This window comes from Trichosurus vulpecula, chromosome 4 (assembly GCF_011100635.1).
Source record: "Trichosurus vulpecula isolate mTriVul1 chromosome 4, mTriVul1.pri, whole genome shotgun sequence".
Classification (NCBI taxonomy): Eukaryota; Metazoa; Chordata; class Mammalia; order Diprotodontia; family Phalangeridae; genus Trichosurus; species Trichosurus vulpecula.
In genome coordinates, this window is record NC_050576.1 from 101,484,437 (window position 1) to 101,500,308 (window position 15,872).

Consider the following 15,872-nt stretch of genomic DNA (forward strand, 5'->3'; position numbering starts at 1 on the left):
AGAATAACCAAAATATGAGACAGGGACACCATGTGACCACATACTCTTGGAAAAATGGCACTGATAGATTTGCTCAACACAGGGTTGCCACAAACCTTCAATTAGTAAAACAATCCAGTATCTACAAAGTGCAATAAAATGCTGAATGTCTGTGTAGACCTCATATTTTCTTATTTGAAAACTTGTTTCGTTCTCCCAGTAAACTCTAAGCTTCTTGAGAGCAGAATACGTGTATCTGTTGTGTCTAGCTGGGTGCCGGACATGCGGCACAAGTTTAATAAAACTTGTTGATTGGTTGCCTGATTTAAGGTCCCTTCCAATTTTAAATCTATGATGCTATGACTTGGGAAGTTGCTTGTCTTGAGATCTCTATAATAGGTGTTCTCCAAGATTCCTTCCAGCTCAAACATTTTATAATTCTTATTATGGTTGTTCAAGCTTTGAGGAGCACTAGTAGCGTTGCAGAGGCAGCTAGGGAGCACAGTGGATAGAGTGCTGAACTCGTAGTGGGGAAGGACCTTCAGGAAGACATTTATTAGCTGTGTGCCCAGGAGAAGTCATTCTAACCTTACCTAGCCTTAGTTTCCATGTCTATTAAATGGAAATATTAAGTCCCTACCTCACAGGGATCAAATGAGATAGTGCACATAAAGTGTTTTGCAAACCTTAATGTTTATGCGATGTTAGCTATTACTATTATTATTTGATCTCTGCCTTCTGGAAATTTCCAGTCAAGGACAGACAACTTCATTTACCTCATTTCCTCTTATATACCTCAGTTTGTCTCCTCCACTCTTCCAAGGGAAAAAAAATATACAGAAGCTCAATCATTTTACTCTCAATTCCTACCTCCTAGCCATACGTTCTTTCCAAACTACGGTACATGTTTCAAATGCCATACTCTGACTCCTAACCCAGCTTGCTTGGAAGCTATTGCTCATCCATCATTCAAACAGCTTCTTCCTCCTCCAGGAAGTCTCCCTTGACTGAAACTCACTCATCTGGCCACGGGATACCTATGCTTCCCAACCCCACTAGCCCTACACATTTACTCACAACTCTTACCTTTACTTTTACATTTACCACCACTCTACTTACCACTCATACCTGTATACTGAGTATGTATTGGAGACATTTCTTCCTATGTATCTGGGCATGAAATTAATTCACTTTTTGAACCTGTTGTTTGTATGGTATCTCCATGTCTATCCACACAAGTGGATTTTTGCCTGGGAGCTTCTAGAGCAGGGATTCCTTTTTATGTCATGGACAGCTTTGGCAGTCTGTTGAAATCTATGGACCCCTTCTCAGAATAATGTCTTTAAATGCATAAAATAAAGTACATAGAATTACAAAGGAAACCAATTATATTGAAATACGTTTAACCCACAGCCCTCATCTAGAGGGTTGTGACTGAATCTCTTCCCACCCCTCCCAACCCAATGCCAGCCAAGAGAAGAATAAACACTTCCAGGAAACAGGCGATAATATGCCACGGCACCACCCAAAGGATAACTTAATGGTCATTGAACTAATTCACACTAAATGAATAAAACATCCTGATCAAAGTCTGAAACAACTGGGAGAAAACTGAAGGAGAACAATCCAGTGGATTGTATGTGTATGTGATGTGTGTGGTGTATATTTGATGTTTGGTATGTGTGGGTGTATTTGGTAGTGGTGGTAGTTGTGTGTGTGTGTGTGTGTGTGTGTGTGTGTGTGTGTGTGTGAGAGAGAGAGAGAGAGAGAGAGAGAGAGAGATGGGGGAGGGGGGGCTGGCTGGGCATAGCCAGCCTCTCCCCTGCCTGGGAGAAGCTGGGGGGAGAAGATGAACAGCAGAGCAGGAGTAAGTGAGAGGAGTGGGGGGGTGGAATTCTGTGACCTACATCTCCTCCCCGTCTCTGTTAGTCAGCAGTCCAGCTCTGAGCCTCCTGCAAGAAACAGCAGCTGGGGATAAGGAGGAGAGAATTCACAGCAGGCAGGCAGCAAGCCTGTTGAACTGTCACTGGAAGGCACAGGTAAGCCGGGCATACCTTGTCTCTTGATTCTTTGACCAGTGACTTAGGCTAAAGGCAGGAGAGAAGTGGGAAGAAGCTCTTTTCCCTCTTGCTGCTCCCCGAACCAATTTCCCACTCTGAAAAAGACACTGTCACTCTGAGATAAGCCACTAGCGCTGCAGTCAACCCTGTAATACCAACCCAACAGTGAATGCCCTGCTGGTCAGCTTTTCTATATGGCACGTTGTTGTCCACTTCAATCAGGTTCTTGAAGTTCTTGGAGAAACAATTCCAGTGAGAGACATTCAGTGGGATTTACCCAGCTTTGGAGAGATCGGAGTAGCTCTTTCTATGCTTATTTCCTTCTGGTGCTATGAAGGGTGTTCTCAGGGAGACACTAAAAATGATCATCAAAAAGAAATTCTGAGGGAAGGAACCCATTGCCGGGGGGGGGGGGGGGGGGAGGATGGAAGCAAAGCCAGGTGTTTGTACAGTGAAAACACTTCCTTGTTTGCAGAATCTACTCAGAAGCTGAAAATTGCATGTAGAAAAGTGGTGAAATAGGAAATCTTTTTCAATTTTGGATTATTGTCCTCCATTGATGCCTGGTTGATATTTACCCCCCAAAGGGGATGGTATATTTTCAGTGGATCAGTCAGGTACTGGCAAGAGACCCTTAGCTATGACAGGAAGCTTTAGGGTCTCCCTTCCACAACTGCTAGGTCCACAAAGGGTTAAAAATTTCTTTCACTCTACCCTGGCAAGTGATTTCAAGGATGGGGGAGAAGTCTTGGCCCACTGTCAAGATTTAATTAATTATATAGTTGGATCTGAGGGGAGAAGCATCTGTTTGATTCTTTTGTCCCTGTCTCCCATCAGTGTCAGAGCCATAACCCCAGATAGAATGAAAAAAGAAGTGAGCCTTCAGGATGGAGTGGATATGGGGGAGGGAGGTCAGGATGGCAGGTGAATCCTAGAGGGAAACTGGGCAGATCCTGCACCCCATATCCTGTCAGGAAGAGTCTGAATGGGACACTGAGTCAGGACACCTGTATGGGATGATGTAGAATTATCCTTCAGTGATGGATTGAATTGGGTCTTTCCACTAAATTTGGGAATGAGCAGGTGGGGAAGAAATTCAATTCCTTCTCAATCCTATCCACATCTTTTCACTGGCTTCAGTTTCCCCTGTTTACCAGAAGTGCAAAGTGGAGTTTATTTTGCCCTGAAACTCTCAAAGTATCTTATTCAGCATTTCTCCTAATTCACAGCCCTGGTTATACTTATTGGGAATGGAAACCCAGAATGAAGAGAGATGTTTTACTGGTGGATCATCTTCTAGTTCCTAAAGGAAGGGAAAATAGAAGCAGTAAATATAGGATACCATACTCACCCTCTTCCCTCACCCCCCACCTCCATTCAAGAAGAACTTTGCGTTCATAGATGGAAGGAGGGGAGATTGAAGAAAATTTGAACTTTTTGTATGATGTATAGCACATCACCATGTACAGTTAGGAGCTTAGTAATTCTCTTTTGATGGTGATGATGATGCCAGTGGCCTCATACTTCTTTCACATGTGGTTCTCGGCACCCACCAATACCCTTGCTTTCCACTGGGACCGCTAGAATAGGAATAGTTTGCTGAAGGGATAACATCAGAATGTGAGCCCTCAGCAAGATCATCTCTCCTCCTCCTGCCCCACCCTAGCCCAGAACCAATTGGACTTCTCCTTAATTGGTTGCTATCCTTCCCACCACCCCGCCATTCACCCCCCCCCCGCCCCCAGAACTCTCTAGCCCTGGCGGTGACGGCAGCGAGCTTGTGACAGCTCCAGAATGCGGTTGGCACGCTTTGGCGTTCCAGGGATGGCAGTGGAACAACGGCCATTTTGTGGGGGTTAGCGGATCTTGTTTGGGGTGATGTTGGGGAGGGTGGATGCGAAAAGAGGCGTAGGGGTGGGGAGAATGAGTGGGGGGAGGTTGCAGCTGTGAAATGAGAGAAGACCAATCTGGTGGAGGAATTTGCTCTGTCACGGGGAATTTTGATCTGATGTCAGTATCTTTGGGTTGGAAATGGAGTCCCAGAACAATCAGACAGATCCCCCAACTGGGGTTCATTGGCATTAGGTCAATCACAATGGAAGGTTGGTTTGTTTCAGCATTCTTGTTCTAGGTCCCCAAAATCAATCCTTCCAGGAAACCCCCAAAGGAAGCTAATATAATTCTCTAGGGAATCCCATCCTAAAGCCATTCCCTTTGAAGGCCCAGTCTAGGGGATACATTTGGGTTTCGGAAGGTGGAATTATTTGCTCTCCTTCTCTTCCTATGGGTGTGGCCACCCCTGGTTGAGACTGATGGTGAGACAACAGGCAGAAGGATGGTGATGGTAGGAAATACTCTCATTCACACCTGACGCTATAATTCACAGTCCAGAGAGGGGGGGGTAGATGGATTTATGGGGGCCAGACAGTCCCTGAGCCAAAGACAGCTCAAAGCAGCCAAGAGTCTGTCTCCTGCGGACCAGTGGATTTGGAAGATTCCAGCCTGGGGCGGGGAGAAGATTTATATCCTGTCCGAGGGGAGTCTCACACTGGGGGAGGAATCAAGAGGTCCTTGAAAAAATCACTTTCCCAGTCAAGAGAGGACTAGACTGTGAAACAACTGGAGAGTTTCTGAATTCCCAGAGTTTGTATTTTTCCAGGTTTCTATTAAGTGCTCATTGTCTTCCAGCCGAGTAGTAATGGGGGGTAAGGCAAGACTGCTTCCACAGAGCAGCCAGGCACACCTACAAGAGACCTGGACACTGGACTAAGGCAGCGGTGTTCTTAGTCTGGGGCCAGTAAACTTGTTTATAAAACTATTTTGATAATTGTATTTCAGTATAATTGAGTTTCCTTTGTAATCCCATGTATTTAATTTTATGCATTAGAAAACCTTCTGAGAAGGCTTCCATGGGCTTCAACAAATTGTCAAAGGGGTCAATGACATAAAACGCCTTCCCTTAGGGTACTAGCCTCGGTCCCTCCCAAATAATGACTGCTATTTCACAGTGAACCTTCTGGGTTCCTACGTAAGTGCTGGAAACATGGAACTTGAGAATGTCAGAATTGGAAAGGAATTCAGAGGTACCTAGAACACCCCATATCACCCCATACAACATCTCAGACAAATGATAGTCCAACCTTGTTCCACACAGGTGATGCCCCTTAGAATCTAAGCCTGGCAGAGCAGTGGAAGAAGTAGCACCATGGCAGGTAAGAGAAAACTCATCACCGCTTCATCTCTTTCCATAATGGAGGAAGGGAAGGAATGAACAGCTGGCCTGGCAGTAGAAAGAAACACCCTGAGGACACAAGTGGAGAAGAGTAAGGAGTCGTGACTCTGGGTTAGCAGCTGAGACCAAGGTGGAGACTGAGAAACAGATACAAGGAGGGGCACTCAGCAGCTCTAAAAGAATGCCAAGTGTTTCACATTCCTCAAATTAACCCTACAGAATAGATTCCTTTTTAAAGGGTTGGGAATAGGGGATTGGTCCTATGATTTCATCTTCATTGAAGGAGACTCTCCACCACACACGTAGAAAGCTCATCTTTAATTCATAGTCTTAGAGAGCTCACGGGGTCCCTCTGTGTCAGCTTTGAATCTAGTTCTTTCAGACTTCAAAGGTGGCCCTCCTTCCACTGTGCCGTCCTGCTTCTTGAGGTAGGTGCTACAGCTATCAGGGTTAGGGATTGAATCTGTGATGTTGGCGGTACAAGGAATTCTCAGGTGAGCAAACTCCCTCTCCTAGTGCAGGTGGGCACCTTCTCTGCCACTTATGGTCTTAGAGAACTGCCTAGAGCACTGAGTGACTTGCCCAGGGCCACACAGCTAATAGGTGTCAAAGGTGGGACTTTGATTCAGGTCTTCCCGATTTTGAAGAAAGCTCTTTATCTGCAGTCTTCCCCATTAGGATATAAGCTTTTCGAAGGCCGGTGGTGACTCGAGACCACCTCTCCAGCCTTATTTCACACCAATCTCCTTCAGATACTCTGTATTCCAGCCAAACAAGAATACTAGTTATTTGCTCATCCCATCTGGCTTTCTCATACATCTGTATCTTTGCGCATGCTACCTCCAATGCCCAGAATGAACTCACTTGACATTCATACAATTTTGACAGGCAGGGGTCTTTCTCTTCCTTCAAGATGCTTTGTATGGACCACCTGATTCATAAAATCTTATCCATGGTCTAACTATAAGTGATCTCTCCTTGTTCGAATCTTTCCAGACCCTCTGAGTTCTCCTATGTACTTAACATTTCAGTTATTTCTATAGAGATAATACTGTATATAATACACTGGAATAGAGGATTTAGAATATCATATATTCATATATATTTTATCATCAAATCATAATCTAAATATTATATCTATTATTTATATTAAACTATATCATATATCCTGTCATCTCATATACAGTTACATATATTATGTAATATTAACAATATATTGTTTTATTATAACAATGTATATTATGTTAGATGCCATATTATATAAGATACAATAACGTACAATATATTCCAATATTATATAATATTCAAAAATAATCATTGTTTTATAATATTATATATTTTATTTAATAATAATAATGTTACTCTAATACATGCAATATATTATCTAATATTTTTACAACATAAACCTATACTATGATTACATGCTATTATAGTTATTTGCACACACATCTGTCTTTCTTGCTTCCCTACCGCCAGATTGTAAACTCCTTCAGATCAAAGACTTAGTTGTTTTTCATCTTTTCACCTGCTACTAACCCTCACATTTCTATGCTGGCAATTGTCTGGTGATCCCAAAGCACTCTTCCACAGGCAGCCTCTTCAGTTCATTCCTTAGCCATACTGAGTGGGCAGGAGGGAGAGGCTGCTTTCCCAAGGGACAATGAATCATAGTGACTGTACCGTAATAAAAGAGAGAGTGGTAGGAGGACAGGAATCCAGTTCTCTGTTGTCCAGACTATTCCAGAGTATCTTAAGCAGACTGACTTTAGAGATCAATCACTCATTTTTTTTTTCAGTTGTGTCCAACTCTTTATGACTCCATTTGAAGTTTTCTTGGCAAAAATACTGGAGTGGTTTGCCATTTCCTCCACAGATGAACTGAAGTAAACAAGGTTAAGTGACTTGCCCAGGGTCACACAGCTAGTACGTGTCTGAGGCAGGATTTGAACTCATGAAGATGAATCTTCCTGATTCCAAACACAGTGCTCTATCCACTGCACCACCTGGATGCCCTATTCTAGAAATAATGGAGGAATAAAGTTCCATTTTTCTCAGTGTCTTTCTGTGTGACTCTGGGCAAATCACTTGATCTCTCTAGGCTTCTGTAAAAAGAGGGTGTTGGATTATATGATCTCTAAGGTTCCTTCCAACTCTAAATATATGATTCAATAAGATCTTAATGGTGAGTATTGAACACTGCTTTGTAGAGAAACCCAAACAATGCAGGGGAAGAAGGTGGGGTGAATTTATTGTTCTTCTCTCCTTCCCCAGGGAAGCCTTTCAAGAAGACTGCCATTCCTGGGGTGACCATCAGACAGCTGGTGGATGAGATTCCAGAAGGATGCAGCACTCCCAATTTTGAGCGGAAGCCCGTCACGATGGCTCTGCCAGAAGGTGAGTCTCTCAAAAGGATGCTAGATCCCTGGTGCCATCCCCCAAGCTCACTTCAACCTCTCAGCCTATATTCTGGGGATGATAAAGTACTTACCTTCATGCCCTGGCTTCTTGACCCCCTTCTCCAGGCCCTGGAATCTCTTCCAAATCATCATCAGAACTGTGCTTGGATACTCAGGTGGTTTTCCTGGAGCCCCAGGAAAGCAAGGACTGGACTCCCGGGGTTTTTAGAAACAAGAAATAGAAACACACTGCATTTCTTCAGAAGACATTTTGGGGTTATACAGTTGGGTAATATTAAAGAAAAGAATATGCTGACAAAATGAAGAGGGTTACACACACACACACACACACACACACACACACACACCTCCCTTGTTTCATCACCACGCTGAAAAAAAAATGAAACAAGGTATTCTCACAGATAAAGTGCTTAATTATGGGAGTATCTTCAAACCTTAATTATGGGATATCTTTAAGACAGGAGTATTGCTTGTCAGTTGCAACAAACCTCTTGGCCTATGGAGGTCGGAGCTGGACAGAGCAGGCGAGGATAACTGTGCAGAGACTAAGACAGAAGTTTACTTTCTATAGTGAGGGAAACGGCTTGCAAGCAAGGAGGAGAACTAGATAAATGTGTCTCTCTCCACCCTCCCCCTCTTCTCTTTCTCTCTCTCCTCTTTCTTCTCTCCTCTCTCCTTTTTTCACCCCTTTCTACCTCCTGTCCCTTTCCTCTTTCTTTTTGTCTTTCTTCCTCTTTTCTCTGTCCTCTCCCCATTCTCTCTCCCTGCTCTGTCCCTTTCCTTTCTCCCTCTCCTTTCTCTTTCCTCCCTCTCTCTCATTTTCCTGTCCCCTCCTCCCTTCCCTCTTTTCTTTCTTCTCTCTCTCCAGTTTCTTTCTTCTTTTCCTCTTTCCAATTCTTACTACCCCTCTTTTATCCCCCCAACCTTTTCTCCACATTTCCTCTCCCTCTTTTCTTCTCCTTTTCTCATCTTCTCTCTTTCCTGGCTCCCTCTCTGCCTCTCCCACCCCCATTCATCCATCTATCTGCCCTGATTCCTTCTAAGCTCCACTTTGGATCTCCTTCTTCCTAGGGAAAAATGCCATCTTCCGGGTTATGGTCTCTGGGGAGCCTAGACCTGAGGTGCAATGGTATCGTACCAATGGCGATCTCAGTGATCCCAGCAAGTACAAAATCTCCCAACCAGGAGGCAAAGAACATGTACTCCAGGTAAGGAGACTGGGGATCTTAACCAGTGTTCCTTTTCCCCATCTATTCTGTTTCCTCACAGGTCTCCTCATTGTACCCCCACCTGTCATGTACACACTCAGCAAAGAACCCCCATCGCCAAGAAAAGCAAAATTATGAAGACATTTCTGCTTGAGAATGAGTCCATTTTACCCCTTATTGTGACTCAAGTTCCCCTAGTTTGAGAGCAGGGACCAAGGAGGGCACCCAGAGAGGGAACATATTTTTTTAACCCGGATTTTCATAAAATATATAGGCTCCATTGGTTAAGAATAGAATGTCAGCTTTATAAATAGCAAAATCCGAATTTCCCCATTAGCTTTTCCCAGTCTAGGCTGACACTGGGAAAAACTACACATTTGCAAAGTATTTGCCTTTCTACTCAGCTGACTTAGTTACCCACCTGAGTCAGCAGCCAGGGAGCTGTTGGAAGAGGAGTGGAGCCAATGGTCAAATTTTGGCTGCAGGTGAGGGGGAAGATATGATGACTTTTAGAAATCCTAGACAGCTCTATCTGTCCTGTCTCCCACCTTTTCCCCTCTAGATCAACAAGTTGACAGGAGATGACACAGACACCTACCGCTGCTTGGCTATGAATGAATATGGAGAAGCTATGTGCTCAGCAAAGCTCACGGTCATTGAAGGTGAGACAGTTGTGCCCAGACTTTGACTAATGAGAGTTCAGAGCCAAGGGGCTCTCATCCAATCAGAGTACTACAGTGATACCCTCCCATTTTCAATAAAGATGTAGGGGAATAGGCTCTTTTGAGCTGAAGTCCAAATTGCCGTGCCTACCCTAGATCTTCCATAGCTTCATACACAAAGAGCTGTCAAACGGGTGGGCAGAGCGACCACCATCTTAAGGTCTCTGATAAAACAAAGACCAAAACCAAAGAATCCTGGATTTGGTGTCAGAGGACCTGGGTCTAATACCAACTTTGCCTCTTATTACTGTGTGACCATTAGAAAATTTCCCCCTTTTTAAGACTCCATTTCCTTATTTTCAAAATGAAAGCATCAATCCAGGTGACCCCTACAGTCATTTCCAACTCTGTATCTCAGCTCTCATGATCTAGTCTAAACAGCACAGGACTGAGATGTGAAAACTTAATTGAGGGGACAAGGGGAAATGAAGGGATTCCTTCTATATCCCCAGGAATCATAGCTATTGACTTATAAAATAGTAAGTAATTTATATATGATTTGCATGGCATACACTTTGAAACACGTAATTTGCACATAATTTGAATGATGTTCACGAGGTATCTGGAAACAGCACTAGATTTGGGCAAAGAGACCTGGGTTTTTGTCATGATCTGCCATTTACCTTGGACAATTCATCTCCCTTCTATGGGCATCAATTTCCCAATCTGTATAGTGAGGGGGTTTAATAAGGTCCTTTCCAGGTCTAATATGTTATAATTCTATAGTATTGGAATAAAGGGGTAACTTCTCTTCCCTACCTTTCTCTTCCCACCAATCTATTTTTCTCTCCTGAATGCTAATATATTCTGAAAAACAGTAAGACCAAGCTACACCTAGGCGTGCCTAGCTAAATGTCTGAGTATCAAGGCTGATAATTTCTCCAGTTCTTATGAGTAAGAACAAAGTATAAGGAAGGAATTGAATTAGCATCAACATGATGGTGCTAAGTTGGTGCCTAAGAAAGACTATTAATGCTCTCAATCTCTGCCTCCCTTTTCAATATCTGGTTATCTCTCCTCTCTTCGGATGGAGCAGTTGGCTTCCGGAAGAATCGGAAGAGACACAATGAGCCCCAGGAGGGTAGGTTGCTTTGTGGAACAGTTTTCCTGGGATTCTGTGAGTCTTGCCCCCAAAATTCTGTACCACCCTAAAACCTGGATTCCAGGACCCTCTGCTTTCCTTTTCTTTCCTCTGCACAACCATATACTAGGTTAGATTCTATGGGTCACCCCACCCCTCTGTGATAGTTTTCATTCCTTATCCCTCTCCAGACCACAGGAAGGAGATTATGGACTTCCGGAAGATCCTGAGGAAGCGGTGAGTTTGTGCCTATCTGGGGCTGGTGAATGTTATCAGCTCACAGTAAGAGTGGAGAGGCTAGGGCACTGAATAGGAGATTTTTCTCTATGCCTTAATTTTCCGAGGGTACAAATCAAATCGGCCAATCAATCCAAGAGGAAAAGCTGGGTCCCATCCCATTTTCCTCTTCCTAAGCATTTAAGCAGAGACCAATACCTAGTGTATGAGAGGGTCATAGAATTTGGGGCAGGAAACAGTCTAATGCACCTTTCTCGTTCTGCGGAGAAGGAAACTGAGACCTAGAATAGAGAAGTGACTTGTCTGAAGTCACACGGGTAGTCCCGGTGGCAGCCCTGGGATTCACACTCCAAATCCAAGGATTTTTCCTGTCATTCTCCAAATTCCTGTACCCAAATCTCCCTATCTAACCCCATTACTCCTTTACTACCATTGCTCCAAAGAGCTCCAGTGGCAACTGGTGGGGTAGTGGCTAGAGCCCTGGGCCTGGAGTCAGGAAGATCAAAGTTCAAATCCTGCCTCAAACACGTCCTCACTGTGCGATCCTGGGCAAGTCACTCTGTTTGTCTCAGTTTCCTTATCTGTAAAATGAGCATCATAGCAGCATCCTCCTTGCAGGGTTATTGTAAGAATCAAATGAGATAATATTTGTAAAAAATGTTTAGCACAATCCCCGACACATAGTAGACATATATAAATGCCTTCCCCAGGCATCATTGGCTTTCCCTTCTCCTTCTGTCAAAAGATTTTTCAGAATTTTATTTACAAGTTAATTGAACAATAATAATTCAAAGGGTTACCAGGAATCAAAGTTCATCAAAGGGAATCTGAAGAGTACTGCATTTTGCATATTGACTCTGTTTCTGCCTAATCCCCCATTGTGACCTCCCTTCTCCCAACCTCTGGTTAGAACGGGAATAATCTTCCCAACATCCCCCCCCCCCCTTCTTGGTGAACCCCCTCCTGCCCCCAGGGCCTTAGATTTAACCCATTTAAAAATCCATAGTAAACCTAAGCCAGTCATGCCTGGTTAAGTCTTGGTACAGTGGAAAAGATCTCCACTGACTGCCTCATTAATTTAACTTACAAATCCATCCTCCCATACTGGGGGTCAAGAGCAGTGGTAGAGAGGGAAAGGGAAAAATGTCATATCAAGATTATCACATTTTCTCATATCCGAATCTAATTCTCAGACTTCCCCCCAATATATATATATATATATATATACAAAATATGTATGTTACATTGTGAATAATATATTACTATATATCTATCTGCATACACACAGACACACTTTTGTGGTAGCAACTTCTTCCAGAGTCCAATAAGAGAGCACAGAGGTTTCTGGATTCTCTACTTGGAGCCCATGACTGGCCTGACCGGGGGAGGTGTCTGACCTTGCCTATGCCTCTCTTTAGGGCACCTCCCCCTCCTCCAAAGAAGAAGATGGACCTGGAGCAAGTGTGGCAATTGCTGATGAATTCTGACCGGAAAGACTATGAGCGGATATGTATGAAATATGGGATTGTCGACTTCAGGGGGATGCTTAGGAAGCTTCAGCAGATGAAAAAGGAGCATGAAAACAAGATGTCTCAGGTACCAGCTCCCCACCTGTCATCTTAGAAAGGGCAACTGATCACCTGATTCAGAGGATCTGGGTTCACATTCTGCCTATGACAACACATCTGAAGCATTCCTTGTGCAAGTCACTTAATGACAGCAACAGCAGCAGTAATTCACATTTATACAGCACTTTTAATATTCGCGAAGAGTAGGAGGACATGACTGAAATAGCTAAACAACAGAGCCCCGCTGTGTTCTATTATGGAGTGAGAATTTTCATGATGATAAAAACCAACTAGTTTCCATCCTCACGAGAAGGAATGATCTTAAATTTCAGTAGATATTGAAGTGGAAATTGGAAAAAAAATTTCCTGTGAAGTTGGTAAACTTTTGGGATAGAGCAGTTAAGGAACCCACCATGTCCTTCTCCACTCAAGGTCTGCCTGGGAATGAGCAGAGCCAAATTCTCTTTTCTTCAAAGTTGGGTTCTGAGTGGCAACACCATTATCAACCAACATTCAGAAGTCATATTTATTTATCTTATGGTCTGGAGTGTAATGCAATAGAGAGTATGATGAATTTGAAATCAGAGTTTGTTGTTGTTCAGTCATCTCAGTCATGTCTGACTCTTTGTGACCCCATTTAGGGTTTTCTTGGCAAAGGTACTAGAGTGGTTTGCCACTTCCTTCTCCAGCTCATTTTACAGATGAGGAAACTGAGGCTAGCAGGGTAAAGTGACTTGCCCAGGATCACACAGCTAGTAAGTTTGTGAGGCCATATTTGAACTTAGGTCCCCTGACTACAGGCCTGAGGCTCTATGTACTATGTTTTGAATGGGTGTGGCCTGGGAAAGATCTTAATTTAGAAAGGCCAAGGTCACCCACTGCATCCTGGAGCCCATCACAAGTTGTCTTGACCTTTGTCTTGCCGCTGGACTTTGATGACTCTGGAGGAGAGAAGGAGGCTGATGTCTTTATGAAGCTCCGCCCCAATCATATCCAATGCATTTGAAAGTCAAGACATCACCTTTATGATGTTATTGGTCCTCTTCCAGAAGGAAGGATGAGCAACAATCCACTTCACCACTTAGGTCAGAAGACCTGAGTTCAGAAGGCTCTGCTACTGTCTGTGTGCCATTGGACAAGTCATTCAACCTCTTCTGGATTCAGTGAAATGAAGGGATTGAAAACTGGATATCTAAAACTCCTTCCAGATCCAGTGTCATTCCTGGGCAGACCTTGAGTGGAACAGGACATGGTGGGCTCCTTAACTGCCTTATTCCATAAGTTTATCAACTGTATAGAAATTTTTTTCCACCAATTTCTACTTAATCATCCACTGAAGTTTAAGCTCATTTCAACTTGTGAAAATGGAAAGTAGTTTGTTTTTATCATCCTGAAAATAATCCTTCCTAGTCCTGAAGGTACCTGTCAATCATCCTTTCTTGGTCCGTGGGCTTCTGATTGAGCAGAGTGTTCAATAAAGCACCCTGCCGTGGCATTAAATTCGCATTTGGTACTCGGTCCATATAGAATGAATGGATGGATGGGTGGATCGATAAATGGTCAGGTGGATGAATCATGGCATATGCTCTAACCACAATGAATCCCCTACACCAAAATTTTCCCAAGGTACAAATCAAATTGACAGTTGATCTAAGAGAGAAAGTTGGGCCCTATCCTATTTTCTTCTTCCTTAGCATTTAAGCACAGAATTTGGAACAGGAAAGAACTATAGTGCAGTTTTCTCATTCTACAGATGAGGAAAACTAAGACCTAGAATAGAGAAGTAATTTGTCCAAAGTCTTACAAGTAGTCCCAGTAGCAGAGCTGGAATTCGGACTCCAAATAGAAGGATCTTTCCTGTCGTTTTCCAAATTCCTATACCCTGCAAATCCCTATCTAGCGCCATTACTCCTTTGCTACCATCTCCAAAGAGCTCCCTAGAAGCATTCTATTTCTGAGTTCCTTGATGGCTTGCTTTGAAACCTTTAGCCAAGTCCTTTCCTTTGATCGTCTTCAATTGTTCCAGCAGCGAAATGGAAAGATTGAGTTCTCTGCCCTTGTGTTTTGGGTGGACAAGTAACACCAGGGCTAGCTATTATGAGGAATATTCTCCAGTTCACTGGAGAAAGGTCACAAGGAATTCTGGGGTGGTGGGGTTTCTCTCCTTCACAGTATGTCCATGCCATCTCCAACCTGAGACACATCAAGGTCACCAAAGATGGACTTGCGACATTTGACCTGGAACTTGATCTCAAGGATTTTGATAGCAAAATTTACTTGTACAAGGTGAGGTTGGCTGGGGTAGGAGTGGTCTGAGTCGTGCACGATAGGATTAGATTCTTGGGCCCCTTATTCAAGCAATACCTGAGCAAACAATTCAAAGAAGATATCCTTTGCCTTTGACTAAATGGAAATCAACAGATCACCAGCATTCCCTGAAAAGCGGGGGCTACCTAGATGACATTTGTTTCTATAGTGAGAGAAACAGGATGGGGCTGGTAAGAGTGCCCATGATACTTTCACCAGGTAGCTTTTGGGAGTAATTAACCTTCATTGGTTGAATTGTCTGGATTTAGCTAAAGTGGGCAGAGTGTATCACTGAAGTATTTTGTGGAGCTTCGGGGTTTCTGAATACTATGCAAATATCCCAGGTTGAGTGACAAAGGCTCTACATTTGTATTGTTTTATTGAGATCACTTCAGTCTTTCAGCTCTCACACTTTGTAGGAGCTGCTTAGGCAATAGTTCTACTTTTGACCTGAGCTGGTGATTCCAGTACTAGATACCATTTTGCATATCATTTACCTGGCATTAACTCCTGTTAAAACTCACAGAAACACCTTGGGACTATTTCCATCCTACTCCATCCCATGTTCCCTCAACTTCCTCTACCCATCTCACTCCCCAACACATAGCACGGAACCTCTGTTCCTTTTCCTCTATTTTACTTCAGTACCACATTTGCAAGTGGCATGCTCCACGAGCAAAGGCCAATTTTTGGGCAAGCAGTAGACGCTGGCTGGGGAATTATGAGACTAATTGGGAGCTGGGCAAGAGGGGTTGAAGATCATGGCAATGACTTCTTGTTTATTTCATGTTCCTATGCTCCACTCTCCCACTGCCCAAAGGATGGTGAGATGATTCGCTTTGGTTATGGCAATGAGACCAAACACTGCTTGAGGCGCCTGGGAAAGCGCTACTATTTCTACATTCAGGACCTGCGGCCGGAGGATGCTGGCATCTACCAGGTCAAGGTAGAAGACGTCGAGGTGTTTTCCACTGAATTAGAGGCAGATGGTGAGCTATGGACCATATCATTTTTTTTTCAATTCACCAAACACTTATTAAGTGACTTCTGTATACCTGGCC

The 15,872-nt window shown here is 43.5% G+C and overlaps 1 protein-coding gene across 1 annotated transcript in view; it reads left to right on the forward strand.

The window, feature by feature from the left end:
* The window catches only part of IGFN1 (immunoglobulin like and fibronectin type III domain containing 1), a 94,564-nt gene that overhangs the window by 50,001 nt on the left and 28,691 nt on the right, over positions 1-15,872 (forward strand). The window contains exons 3-10 of the mRNA XM_036755524.1: positions 7,543-7,665; positions 8,760-8,896; positions 9,459-9,558; positions 10,655-10,699; positions 10,891-10,936; positions 12,355-12,532; positions 14,677-14,790; positions 15,632-15,800. Of these exons, the coding sequence (XP_036611419.1) occupies positions 7,543-7,665; positions 8,760-8,896; positions 9,459-9,558; positions 10,655-10,699; positions 10,891-10,936; positions 12,355-12,532; positions 14,677-14,790; positions 15,632-15,800 (912 nt within the window). The remainder of the gene's footprint in view (positions 1-7,542; positions 7,666-8,759; positions 8,897-9,458; positions 9,559-10,654; positions 10,700-10,890; positions 10,937-12,354; positions 12,533-14,676; positions 14,791-15,631; positions 15,801-15,872) is intronic.